The 14927-nt window shown below is 38.7% G+C and overlaps 1 protein-coding gene across 3 annotated transcripts in view; it reads right to left on the minus strand.

Moving 5' to 3' along the window:
- The window catches only part of ARMC3 (armadillo repeat containing 3), an 89614-nt gene that overhangs the window by 42117 nt on the left and 32570 nt on the right, over positions 1-14927 (minus strand). For all 3 annotated transcript variants that reach the window (XM_024766045.1, XM_024766039.1, XM_024766051.1), the window contains 3 exons: positions 13265-13448; positions 7173-7325; positions 6966-7071 (listed from right to left, as the gene is read on the minus strand). In XM_024766045.1, the coding sequence (XP_024621813.1) occupies positions 6966-7071; positions 7173-7325; positions 13265-13448 (443 nt within the window). The remainder of the gene's footprint in view (positions 1-6965; positions 7072-7172; positions 7326-13264; positions 13449-14927) is intronic.

Raw genomic sequence — 14927 nt, forward strand, 5'->3', positions numbered from 1 at the left:
TGCCTATCTCCACTTCATTTAGTTGTTTTTCTGGGGTTTTATCTTGTTCCTTCATCTGGTACATAGCTCTGTGCCTTTTCATCTTGTCTATCTTTCTGTGAATGTGGTTTTTGTTCCACAGGCTGCAGGATTGTAGTTCTTCGTGCTTCTGCTGTCTGCCTTCTGGTGGATGAGGCTACCTAAGAGGTTTGTGTAAGTTTCCTGATGGGAGGGCCTGGTGGTGGGTAGAGCTGACTGTTGCTCTGGTGGGAAGAGCTCAATAAAACTATAATCCACTTGTCTCCTGATGGGTGGGCCTGGGTTCCCTCCCTGTTGGTTGTTTGGCCTGAGGCGACCCAACACTGGTTTGTGTAAGTTTCCTGATGGGAGGGCCTGGTGGTGGGTAGAGCTGACTGTTGCTCTGGTGGGAAGAGCTCAATAAAACTATAATCCACTTGTCTCCTGATGGGTGGGCCTGGGTTCCCTCCCTGTTGGTTGTTTGGCCTGAGGCGACCCAACACTGGAGCCTACCTGGACACTTTGGTGGAGCTAATGACAGACTCTGGGAGGGCTCATGGCAAGGAGTACTTACCAGAACTTCTGCTGCCAGTGTCCTTGTCCCCACAGTGAGCCACAGCCACCCCCTGCCTCTGCAGGAGTCCCTCCAACACTAGCAGGTAGGTCTGGTTCAGTCTCCTTTGGGGTCACTGCTCCTTCCCCTGGGTCCCGATACGCATACTACTTTGTGTGTGCCCTCCAAGTGTGGAGTCTCTGTTTTTCCAGGTCCTGTCGAAGTCCTGCAGTCAAATCCTACTAGGCTTCAAAGTCTGATTCTCTAGTAATTCTTCTCCCGTTGCTGGACCCCCAGGTTGGGAAGCCTGACATGGGGCTCAGAACCTTCACTCCAGTGGGTGGACTTCCGTGGTATAAGTGTTCTCACAAGAGGGGGTGAGAGCACGTCCTTCTACTCCGCCATCTTGGTTCCTCCCTCAATCTGCTTAACTCTGCTTCTTTTCTGTTTTATTCACTAGCCTGTTGTATTTTTTAGATTCCACATATGAGTGATCTCATACAGTATTTGTCTTTCTCTCTCTGACTTATTTCACTTAGCATAATGCCCTCCAAGTCCATGCATGTTGCTGCAAATGGCAAAATTTCATTCTTTTTTATGGCTGAGTAGTATTCCATTATATATATATATACCACTTCTTTTTTCTTTATTAATTTTTATTGGTGTATAGTTGCTTTACAATGTTGTGTTAGTTTCTGTTGTTCAGCAAAGTGAATCAGTTATACGTATAACTGATTTTTTTTGGATTTCCTTCCCATTTAGGTCATCACAAAGCATTGAGTAGAGTTCTCTGTGCTATACAGTAGGTTCTCATTGGTTATCTATTTTATATATAGTAGTGTATACATATCAATTGTAGTTATTACTTTTTATAATTTAATTTTATTCACTGTGTTTTATTTCTTAAAATAATTGTATGTTTTGAAAAATACCTAGTCAACAATCGTACTATTTTCTAATCTTTTCATTGTTTACCAATAGCCCAAATTTAGTGTTCACATTGGGAAATGAAAAGCATTGAACTCTTTTCATTCTTGGAATAACTTAAAAACTCTAATTCTGATCAGATCCAACAGATGGCAGTGATGTTATAAATTAATAGTGTAAAATATTCTTATAATATGTAGACTCTGCCCCTCAGAAAATGTGAACCAAGAATAAATTCTCTCAGTACTTGCATAAATAATATAAAACTTTGATATGACTACTTGGATAAAAGAGTACAAAGTAAATATAACATGAAATTTAGCTGAAATAGTACTTCTTTCAAAAGCGAACAACTTTCTCCTTTCCAAAAAGTATTATAAATTGAGAACTGTCAGAAAGATTAACAGTGAACCAAAAAAGATAATGGTGTCCAAATTAACTAAGTGGAGTACATTTTTATTTAAGATTCATTATTGCTTCTTGGTTTCCTTTTTTATCTCTTTCTATGGGGGTTGTTTTAACCTCACTTTTTACTTATTCACTTAAAAATGATATTACTTGTTTTCTCCCAGTCACTTTAAATAAGTGAATCTGGCTATTCTTGTCCTCTTTTCCTATACCCTCAAATAGTTATTTTTATTCTTATTCATTGCCTTTTGTCCACTTTGAGTAACGTTTTTCTGCAGATAATAAAGAACGAAAAGTATGGCTAGAAGACTCTTAGAGCTAAGTTGCTCTCCACTTTGTGATCCAAATTATGTGAAAACAAACAAACACCACAATACAGATGATCACTTTCTGTTTCAAGTTATGGGCATTGTCAGATAGACCTTCTGTTTTTCACTGTCCTTTTCCTTTTGGTTGTATTTCCCCCCCGAAAGCCTGCTATGGGATGGGCACAATTCTAGATGCTTGGTGTGTGTCAGTGAATTAAACAGACAAAGGTGTTGGGTGCTGGTCAGAGAACATAATGAGTGAGCTGTATGGTATGTAAGAAAATGATAAGAGTTATGAGAAAAGGGCAGTAGGAAAGGAGGATGGAGTATGTGTGTGGGTGGTACAGTTGTAACCACGGTGGTCACCACATTTGGGCAGACCTGAGGGGGTGAGGGACTGAGCGGTGGGCATCCTGGAGTAGAAGAACATTCCACGCAGAGAGGATGGTCATACAAAAGGCCTAAAGCAAAACACTTCTGGGAGGTGAATGTACACTCAGAATATATCTATTTTACGCTTCGTCATTTTACTCTCTGACATTGGCTTGTTTGTAAGTAAAGGGATTTGTGTTTGTTAAATTATTTTTTAAACTACAATTTCACTTATCCATAACTCAATACCTGGAGACTTCACATATCCAGAACACACGTGAGAACTATCAGAAAAAAAAGAAAGGAAGAAAGAAATGGCCTGTGAAGACCAAAACACCCCTTAGAGCAGTGGCCTCGGGTCCTCCCTTACTGCTTTTATGTAAACTTTGATAAAGCTTGGTTACCTGGTATCCAAGCTGTTCACTGACTGAAAGGAAGGGATCCGAAGAGAGCCTCGGCAGGGTTGTGCCTGCCAATCAGATCTACAGACAGCAGTGAATATTAACACTGACAGCCCGCCAGTAGGAGTCAATAAAATGCACCAACCCCAAAGGCACCCCACCTAGAGGCTATCCTCAGAGAGGAGGCAAGCACCCACCTTCCCTAAGGGGCCCTGACGACACCACTGTGGAGCGTACGATAGCCACTTACTCAAAATGATAACCATACCCCACCCCCCCAAAGTTTTGATTCAAACTCATTACAAATTTTTAAAAGCTTTGTTGATTATAGAAGTAAATTTTCAAGTGTCTAGAAGACTTTATCTAGGAAGCCTCATTCGCAGAAAATAACAATTAGGCAAGATCTTTTGGTACCAATTAAAGAGATACTTATAATTCAAGTTGAAAATCTTCCACAAAGGGGTATGGATGACCTGGTTATTTATTTATCATTGCTACCAAATTTCTCATCATTCTATTTTATTACATTTGGGTGTGTTTTCTCTTGCAAGAGTGCAAATCTGAATCCATGTATTTTAGATTATAAATTATTTTATGTATATTATAAAATTCTGTTTTTAGATTACAAAAATACTTTGACTTAAAAAAGCATTTGCCAGTTTTGCAAAGAGAGTCACAGCAAAGTATGTTCCTCTTTCCTCTGGTTGATTACTTTCTTTACTTCAGAATATCCTGATTTACCCACAACTTTCCAAGCAAAACTCAGTTACACAAAGGAAATTATACCAGCATTATATGTTGTCATAACATGCCAGTTATTACTCAGTTCATGAAATGAGTCTCCAGCTCCAGAAGGTACCCTGAGTGTAAGAATTAGAAATCCATTTTAGGCACTTGAGATAGAAGTATAGGGGAAGGGGTTACATTTGAACAAACAAAATTAGAATTCTCAGGGCTTAACTGCATTAATAAAAAAAAAAAAAAGAAAAAGGCTAGCAGTTATCAGGTATCCAAACAGCTACCAAATGCACCTGGAAGACAATAGCTCTGGGTTTTTGCCTTCTTCTCTTACTACTTAGGTGTGGTGGAAAAGCAACTTTCCAACTATTTCTAACCCTCAGCTCCAGCCCCCCAGCAGCAGAGGCAGGGACTCAGCCTTGCTCCTACAGCTAGCACTTTGCTAGGAAAGCTGATGAAATGGACTGCTTCTAAAAATCGATGCTGGAAACACTCACCAGTGCCGAGTTTAAGATAATCTTTTAAAAATGATCTGAGTAGGAAACATTTTTTTACTACAAATAACCAGTCATCTTTGTTGTCTCTTCTGCTGTGGTTGGCTTCAGTAAGTACCACCCTAGAAGGATCGACAATGGGGCTTGTTTGTGTTCATTCCTTTTGATTGACTATAAAATCTTTTTCAACCCCAGTTTTCAGCATTTGGCACAAACAGGTCAAATCTGACTCCATTTCCTTCTCAAAACCATTAATTTTCAGTATCTTTTAGCTCAAAAATTCCAAAGTAAAAGCTATACAGACCTCAAAAAAAATCCATAGAACACTTTTATTCATGTCCCACTTCCCTCACCAAACGTAAGTTGGAAAAAAGAAATCACAATGTACGGGTACATAATAGGTTAAAGAAATAACAGCAATTAAAATTTATAAAAAATTGAATTACAAAAATAAGGTTGATTGTCATAGAGGAAAAGTCAGGCAACATTTAGCCCTAATTGGCCTCCCTGTGTTGACAAAATGGAACTATACTGGCAGAAGACAAAAATCTCATAAATAGGTAATTGAGAGAAAAGATCTGAAGGCAGCTTCTTTTAGAACTACTTGCCATCCTAATTTTCTATGATTTTATATAAAATGACATAAGCCAGGCAAACTCACATCAAATCAAGAGGGCTGTGTACACTGGAGGCCTTTTAGAGTGTGTTAGGTAATATATAAATCTAAATGCACTGGAGATAGAAGTGTTTTTGTGTCATAAGATTTTTTCACTGGCATGACTACACTGTAAAAATCACTGAATATGTTGTTTTCAAATTGCTACTTACTGTGACCCAATATTCTAGAAATGTGTGTGCTTTCATACAGATGATGATGGCCCTGAATTTAGGAAATTATCATGTCAAAGGTTGTAGCTGTTAAAGGAACGTAATTTTGTTTTGATGCTTATGCATTTCAGCTGCGTTTTTATTGGACATTGTTAGATTTTTAGTCATTCCATTAAGGTCTTATAAAATATTTGTGTGGGAGTATAGAAAAAGAAAGGGTAAGAGACAGATGAACTATATGATGGGGATGGAGGAGGATTTATTTCAAGTAAGAAAGGGGTAATTTTAGGCACAATGCCACAAAACAATAATAAATGAGTGTTAAAAACTAACGTACTGAGATGGTTAATTTTATGTGTCACCTTGACTGGGCTAAGGGATGCCCAGTCAATAATGGTGAAACATTATTTACGAGTGTGTCTGTGAGGGTGTTTCTGGAAGAGGTCAGCATTTGAATCCGCAGACTGAATAAAGATCCCTCTTATCAGCGTGGGTGGGCATCATCCAATCCACTGAGGAACTGTACAGAACAGAGGAGGAAGGGTAAATTTGCTCTCTGCTTGAGACGGGACAGCCATCTTCTCCTTTCCTTGGACATCAGTGCCCCAGGTTCTCACACTGGGACTGACCTTTACAACCTTGTTCTCCACGTCACAGACAGCAGATCGTGGGACTTCTCAGCCTTCATAAGCTCATGAGCCAATCCCTATAATAAATCTCATATATATATATCTCCTATTGGTTGTGTTTCTCTAGAGAACCCTGACTAATACTCATACCATATTTAGGGAAGGTAAATAAAATTTTTTTTACTCTTCTTTATTTATTTAGATTTACTTTTTATTGAGCTTACATTGGCCTATAACATTATGTAAGTTCATATGTACATTATATTTCTACTTCTGTATACACTATGGTGTGCTCACCACCAAAAATTTAGTTTCCATCCGTTACCATACAGTTGATCCCCTTTACCCATTTCCCACTCCCACGCCCCACCACCCCACCCCTTCCCCTGTGGTAATCACTACTCTGTTCTTTGTATCGATACATTTGTTTTTGTTTGATTGGGCTTGTTCGTTTATTTTGTTGGTTTGTTTTTTATATTCCACATAAGAGTGAAATCATAGAATATTTGTCTTTCTTCATCTGACTTACTTCACTCAGTATATCTTCAGGGCCCATCCATGTTATCGCAAATGGCAATAATCATTTTATTTATGAAAGTTGCCTTCTGAAAATTCTGTTTTATAAGGCAACTGTATCTTCTGTAGAGGAAATAGTAAGGCTTTGGGGTCTAACAGATCTGGCTTTAATTTCTAGCTCATCTAGTTGAATGAATATGTGTACCCAGGAAAATTAGGGAAACTTGCAGAGCTTCAGTTTCCTCATTAGTAGATGGAGTATCTAGACAATTAAACTTTTAAATGAATATAAATTACATTTCACAGTGTTTGGAATACGGAGGACATTCCTTTTCAACCCTTCTCCATAAGTATATACCCATATATGTTGTTTTCAATGGACTTTTAAAATGTTTCTCGATTTATCTAATGTTTATGTCCTTTTAAAATTGGTTCTTTAAATTTTTTTTCTTGATTTACCAATATTTGTAGACTGGCTTTAATATTTCCAACATTAGCCAGTTTTCTCTGTTCTGGAACCTTCTACAAGATTTAGCCTGTTACCTGCATCGAATGGCCTGCACATTTTCCCAGCAAGACCAGAAACCCTCAAGATTTTGTAATGTCTTTGGAAAACAGGCTTATCTGCTGACTCTTATTTTCATAAGGGTTCCTGAGGAATAAATAACTCAACATAGAAGCACCTGAAAGAATATGTAAACTGCCTTGAAAGCCAGGAGATTACGATGAGCACATCTTGGACTGTTAAATATCCCATAAACAAGTCCCTGTTGAATGAGTCTTTTTGTACTTACTTTGCATTAGCGGGATTACAAGTGGTCAGATTCGCCAGGGCAAAGGCCGAAGCTTCCCTTACCTCTTCATTGTCACTTTTTAGTAACTGAATTAACTGTGGGATCCCTACAGAAAAAGAAAGGTAAAATGTGACTTTACAGACATCCATGTGAACTAGAATATGGCAACCTAAAAATGTTCAAAGTGGCCTTTTCCAGTTTGCTTACCCTGATTATTGAAAAATTCTTTGCTGCCCGAATTCTCACACATTGCCGAAATAGCTTGGGAAGCGGCAATTTTAGTTCCATCGTTTTCAGAACCCAAAAGGGTTACAAGGCATTTTTCAACTTCTTGTTCGTGAAAAAGTTTTCTGTTTTCAGCTGTCATAAACCAAAAGGGAGAAAAAAAAAAATCAGAATTTTGCTGCAAAAACTGTGCAAGTGTAAAGACTTCCGCATCCAAAATATGATAGGAATTCAAACTATTTGTTAGCTTTAGTCAGTCTAAAATATATACCTATTTATCCTTTGGAACACAGTGATTATGCAAAATGAATTATGGGCATTGCATTTTTTTCATATTCCCTCATGATATCAATACTATGGCAGAGAAAATTCTGTAATAAGAAAGAGGCAAGCTTCAGACTTAGCAGGAACTTATTTAACATCAGTCACGTGCCTGTCATGGTGCTGTGTTCACATGCGCTGTCTTCTCACTGAATACAAAAACCTGTTTATTTTAAATACAAAGCCCTATATTTGAAGAATGCCTAAGACGCACAAACCTGTGAGCTGGATGCTCAAGAGCAGAGCAAAGAGGAGAAGAAAGTCAAAATGAGTAATAAAGTATTGATATGATCCCAAGTCTTAAGGAATTTATGATCATCTTTTATCTTGTTACAATACATGCTGACATAGCAAAAACTATAATAATTACTTAATTGCTAAGTTGCCATAACCATAACATAAACATAGCACAGTTCCGTTTGAAAACAAAGTTATGACTCTGAGTACATACCATGATATTAACCCCACTATAAAACACTAAATTAAAACCAAAACCAAAGTATTTTTTTTTCCAAAGTATTTTTAATGTTCTTTTTGTTCCCGATGTTCCTCTATTTAGTTTGATTTTTTAATAAATGACAATCTCATCACTATACAAAAGCAAATACTGCATTGAATTAAATTAGAACAGTAAACAATTTTTGTTTTGTGTTCTACAGTTAATTCTAAATAAATTACTATTTATTAAAAGCATGTACTAGAAAGAATATATATTAAACCGAACTCAGTTTTAATGCTATAACAGAACCAGAGACAAGTTGGAAAAGAAGCAGCTTACAGATAATTCCTTGCTAATTTATTTACAGTTCCTAAGAAAATTTTGTCATAGGTTTGGTTCTCATTAATTAACCTTTATAAAGTCAATGTAAATGATTAAAATGGAAGAATATGTGATATGTGCTCTTAGGATGTTGATATACAAGAGAAGAATATTTTGTTAGAATAAAGATCTCTGCAAAAAATGCTGATACTACCTTAGATTACATCAACATGTGGAAATAATTCACTACTTGTACATATTTTAATTAACTTTTTTTCCCAGAGATATCTTCAGAAATTATAGCAACTAGGTTTCCACTTTTATTGATTTTTGTCTTCTTTCAACAATGATTTTTAAAAATTACCTTTTTCACAGAAGCGGTATCACGGTCAGATGTCACCACCTTTGCAAATACTGTTTTGGCCTTTGTTCCTCTGATACACAGATGTATGCCGGAGCAATCTGGCCATCACTGGCACAAGCTAAGTCACTAACACTTCTGTTCATTCGTCTTAAAGCAATCATGAACCATGTCCTATAATCCTATCATTTTAATCCCTGCTCGTTTCACTTAAAACTGGAATTCAGTCAGGCCATAACTGTTTCATTAACAAGCTGCGATTAATACTTAAATCTCAAGTATATGGCCCCTAAAATGTTTTAAAATATATGTAGTCCTTATTAGTTTTCCCTGAATAAACAAGATCTCAAACTTTTCCAGAATCTCTGACTTAAAATCCTCAGATTTATAATTAAGACTTCCAAGATGGGCTTCCCTGGTGGCGCAGTGGTTGAGAGTGCGCCTGCCGGTGCAGGGGACACGGGTTCGTGCCCCGGTCCGGGAAGATCCCACATGCCACGGAGCTGCTGTGCCCGTGAGCCATGGCCGCTGAGCCTGCGCGTCCAGAGCACTCAATCAACTTCACTAAACACTCTGAGTGGATTCTATCAAGAAAATCGACCAAAAGAATTAATTTGAAAAGACTAACTTTGGAGTATGTGATGGTTACAATAAACAGTGTATACACAATTATTGGAACAATTTTTAAAAACTAATTTAAATACTGTGGGCAATTAGTTTCTCAACCCTGCTGGGAGTGTTCTCAAAATCCAGCTGTGTTCACCAAACCTCAAAAGTGCTGACTGCAGCGTGGCTATAATGGATTTAAAAGATGAATTAACATATTAACCAAGTACCTTCATTGAATTGCTGCACTGAGAAGTATTTACGTGTTAATTACACAGAAAGTAAAGATGGCAAGGTAATTATGCTACTAATAGAATAATGTCCTTTAAAAATAACATTTGTTCAGTATCACTAAATTTAAAAGCATGAGGTTTTGTATCTGAAAATAAATCTGTATGTAATGATGCTTTTCTTTACCCATTCTCAGAAGTTGCTAGTGGGCCACCTGTGCTCCTGCTGAGATGTTAATGCAGTTCATAAACCTCATGGCAATATGGTAGTTAACACCTTCCTCCTCCTGGTGCCAGGTCAAAGGCATACTAATTTAGGGGTGCATATTAAAACTTTACTCAGCAAACAAAACTTAAAGAGTGTATATTATGTGGTTTTGTTTCAACTGTGTTTTTGACATGCAATGACAATGCTAACCCTAATCCTAGCCTACAAAAAACTTTTATGATGATGGAAAGTAAAAAGAGAATGTTATAAATGAATATGGAACAGTATAAGGAGCAACATTTGTTAAAACCTACTTATGAATGGAGTTAAGAAAATATAAACTGGACTACATCAAAGTTTAAAATGTCTGTGCATCAAAAGACACAATCAATAGAGTTAAAAAGGCAACCCACAGAATGGGAGAAAATATTTGCAAGTCATATATCGGATAAGGAGTGAATATCTAGAAAATATAAAAACTCCTACAATTCAATAACAAAAAAATTTTAAACCCAGTTTAAAAATGGGCAAAGGATTTGAATAGGCATTTCTCCAAAGAAGATTTTTTAAATGGCTATTTAGCACATGAAAAAGATGCTCAACATCACTAACCATGAAGGAAATGCAAATCAAAACACAAAGAGATACCACTTCACACCCATTAAGATGGCTACTATTAAAAAAAAAGAGAAAAAGACAGAATATACCAAGTGTTGGCAAGAATGTGGAGAAATTGGAACCCTTGTGCCCTGTTGACGGGAATGTAAAATGGTGTAGCTGCTATGGAAAACAGTATGGCAGTTCCTCAAATTAGTAAACGTAGAATTACCGTATGATTCAGCAATTCCAATTCTGGATATATATACCCTAAAGAATTGGAAGCGGGGGCTTCCCTGGTGGCGCAGTGGTTGGGAGTCTGCCTGCCAGTGCAGGGGACACAGGTTCGTGCCCCGGTCCGGGAAGATCCCACATGCCGCGGAGCGGCTGGGCCCGTGAGCCGGGGCCACGGGGGCCCAAAGAGATATTTGTACATCTGTGTTCATAGCAGCATTATTCACTGTACCCAAAAGGTGGAAGCAATCCAGGTGTCTATTAGCAGATGAAAGGATCAACAAATGTGATATAATTATACAATGGCATATTTTTCAGAGTCGAAAAGGAAGGACATCCTGACACATGCTACAACATGAATGATCCTTGAGGACATTATGTTCAGTGAAATAAGCCAATCACAAAAGGACAAATATTGTATGATTCCACTTATATAAGTACTTGTAGTCAAACTCACAGAGACAGAAAGAATGGTTTCCAAGGACTGCAGGGAGGGAGAAGGGGGGAGTTATTTATTCATGGGTACAGAAGGTTAGGCTTGTGAGACGAAGAGGCCTGCAGCTGGATGGTAGTGATGGTAGCACAACATGAATGTATTTAATACCACTGAACTGTACGCTTAGAAATGGTGAAGTCGGTGAATTTTATACTATGTGTATTTTACAATTTTTCAAAAAAGAACAGACCTCATCTCCTTTCCTTCAGTCAAAACCTGCCCTTCTTCTTGAGTTCCCCATTTCTGTGAGTGGCACCATTCTACGTCCGGCTGTCCAAGCCAGAAGGTCTTGTCCTTGGCATTACCTTCTTCTTTCCCCAACCCACAGAGTCATTCAACAAACCCATATGGACCCTCAAGCACCGTGCTGCTGGGTCTCCTTGCAGACGCCTCTGAGTCCATCACGACCACCTCGGCTCTGCTTCAGGACCCCCCTCTCACCTCGATCACCGCAGCAGTCCCCTTCCCGGTCTTCCTGCAGCTGGTCCTGTTCATGTCTAATCTCTTCTCCACTTTGCAGCAAGAGTGCTCTTTCTCTAAAAAGTGGACATCTGTAGGGTTCCCTCCCCTCTCTAAGTCACTTGAGGGGTGCTTTGTTGCCATGAAAATAAAGTCCAAAGCCCCTAAACTTGGCCCGTGATGCCCATTAGCACGTGGCACCTCATGACTTCTCCGGCCTGGACTCTCAGTTTTCTGCTGCACTCTATTCACTGGCCATTCTGGAAACTTTCAGCTCTGGAACTCACCACGCTCTGCCCCTCTCTGGCCACTACACACTGTCCCTTCTCCTCAGAGCACTGCTGAGCCCCGCCGACCCACCAGGACCTTCTTTGCCTAGCCAGTTTCCCTCATCTCCTCTAGGTCCGAGCCTGTAAATCACCTGTTCCGGGAAGGCTTGTCTGACCCGAGTCTGCGTTAGGTGGAACCTCCTGGGGGATCCTGTTCCCCCATCATCAGGCACGTTTAACACGGCATCGCGACTGCCTGCTTACTTGCCTGCCCTGGGTTTGTTCATACAAACTGGGGGCTTAATAAACATTAATAAATGAATTCATAAACAGATCCAGATAGGCTGTAGCTCACTCACAGACACAACCCTAGGTCACTGCAGTGCCAGTAGCGTAATTAGTAGTAGAACTAGAGTGCAAGAGCTCTCCATCCCGTGCTCTTTTCACTACTGTATCGCGTGATGGGTAATAAACTCACGAAACTTGTATCACAAGAGGGGCCGAAACCCAAAGAGAAGTTGAGATACGTAAAAATTTTAGGTTTGACATTGCTCATGTCTTTCCATTGCCCTCTCATCTGGTCTCGAATAACTAAGAAGGCCTGGGATAGATGGAGAACAGAACTGACCAGGTAATGACAACGCCTAAGTTCCTTTTGGGAGAATTCTGAATTAAGCAATTTTGTCAAAATTAATTTTACAGGCTGTCTTTAGATTTGGCCTGTATGATGTAACTCACGAGGCCCCTCTCTATTGACTTAGTACTGGGAGGTGAAATTTGGCATACTGCATTAAAACTTTGAAGAAATCCAGTATGGGTTGAAAAGGAAATGTTTCCCATAATATAGACATATATACAGATGTGAGTATATATGTTTAGAATATAAATCACTTAAAGTAGTCAAAGCTGTCATCATTTATAAGGGGGTGATGTGGAGGGGGGAAAATAAAATCACATCTTTTATTAAATAAAATACTCCAAATATACATAAATTGAAACTATAATTTTATCTTCAGTGCTCATGATGTAATTAATCTCCCATATTTTACAGATTTATGTCAACATAGCTTGCCAGTGAAATGAAAATTGTATTTTGTGTATAGTATGAGCATATTATTTTTCACAGCTATATAACATGGAACAGCTAGACTCCAGCTGCAACTCGAAATTACTGTATAGATATCATTCCAAATGTGGATTTATTGAAATGATGTTTTCGGGATTATAGAGAGTGCATACATTCTGTAAAATTTCAAAATCAGGAGAAATAAAAGCTTAAAACTTAATTTAGGAATTAACTGTTTAAAAATAGGTTATAATTAAATCATATTGAGTTTATTAAATCCTGGACAAAGCAATCTCTACTTTTACTTACTAGCATTGAGATGAATTTTGATCTTAAATAGTAAGTATAGCACTATCCTCAAATGACCATCTAAAAGCAGACAAATGCTGTAGCATTTGTTAGTACTAATTGAAATCAAGACTACAGGAGGAAATAGGTATGCTTAGTTTATACAAAATGAGACATACGATCATAAGCGGCTTTAGTAATTGCTCTTGCTGCATTCTTTTGAATATCAGGAATTGTAGAGTTTTCTGCAAATGATAGGAGCTTCTTAAGACCCCCTGTCTGCTGAATCATCACCATGGTATCCATATCTTCAAGGCAATTGGCCAACACGGAAAGCGCTTCTATATGAAGGTCACTCAATTCCTAATAATAAAAGCAAACACAACTTTAGAAAATTGTAATTCCAAATTTTATTACAACAGGGACTCAGATCAGTCAGAACATAATGTAATTAATTTTGTTGTGACAGAGGCCCAAGGAAACAGTTCTGTTTATTAATGTGACATCTCTCTCCCTGACCATTAGTCCCATCTCTTCTCATTTCCCCTACTCCAAAATGTTTTACAGATAAAAAATAGTTGCTGGAAACTTCCAGTAATAGTATCCAAGTGATGCTGCTCAAACAGCCTTCTACCGACAAGTTTAAAATCTAAAGAAAATATTTTTTGAAAAAGCAGACAGAAGCTGAAAGAAAGTATATTCCTTAAAATCTCCGATTGGTAGAGGAAGGTATTGTGAGTGTGTGGCTTTCTTGCCTGAGGAATCTCCAGAATCCCCATAGCAGTGGAAAACTGAAGCCTTTTCTGAACAGTTAGAAATTTAAGGTAGAAATCACAGTAAAGACGCTCCACTGCCGTGGTATTCTACACAGCAGTGGTTCTGATCAAGAAACTCACTTCACAGCAAAAGAAATGCAGCAGTGGGCAGATGGTCACAGAAATCACTGGCCTTCCCATGTTCCCTACCATCCTGAAGCAGCTGGCTTGATAGAATGGCCTATGCAAGACACAGTGACAGCGCTAGCTAAGTGGCAATAACTTGCAGGGCTATATATTCTCTGGAACAGCATCCAATATATGTTGCTGTTACTCCCAGGAACCAAGGAATGGATATGGGAGTGGCACCACCCACTATTACCCATGGCAATTCAGTAGCAAAAATTTTGTTTCCTGTACCTATAACCTTATGCTCTGCTGATCTAGAAATCTTAGATCCAAAGGGAGGGATACTTCCACCAGGAGACACAACAATGAGTCCACAGAACTAAAAGCTAAGACTGCCACCTGGCCTCTTTGGGAGCCTCATGGTTCTGAATCAACAGGCAAAGAAGAGAGTTACCGTGCTGATTGGGGTGATTGAGCCCACCTATCCAAGGGAAATTGGACTGGTACTCCACAACAGAGGTGAGGAAGACTATGCCTGGAATACAGGGGGTCCCTTATGGCATTTCTTAGTAATACCATACCCTGTGATTAAGGTTGATGGAAAACTATAATGACCCAATCTGGGTACCACTACTAATGGTCCAGGCTCTTCAGGAATGAAGGTTTGGGTCACCACATCGAGTAAAGAATCAAGATGGGGCTTCCCTGGTGGCGCAGTGGTTGAGAGTCCGCCTGCAAGATGACCTGAGGTGCTTGCTGAGGGCAAGCAGAATATGGAATGGGTATCTGAAGAAGGTAGTTATAAATACCAACTACAACCATGTGATCAGTTACAGAAAAGAGGACTATAATTGTCATGAGTATTGCTTTCTTATTTTGTTAGGAATGTGCGTGTGTGTGTGTGTGTGCGTGTGTGTGTATGAAATATCCTTTTTTTTGTTTGTTTTGTTTTTTTTTT

The sequence above is a fragment of the Neophocaena asiaeorientalis genome, unplaced genomic scaffold, assembly GCF_003031525.2.
Source record: "Neophocaena asiaeorientalis asiaeorientalis breed wild unplaced genomic scaffold, Neophocaena_asiaeorientalis_V1.1 scaffold217, whole genome shotgun sequence".
NCBI lineage: Eukaryota > Metazoa > Chordata > Mammalia > Artiodactyla > Phocoenidae > Neophocaena > Neophocaena asiaeorientalis.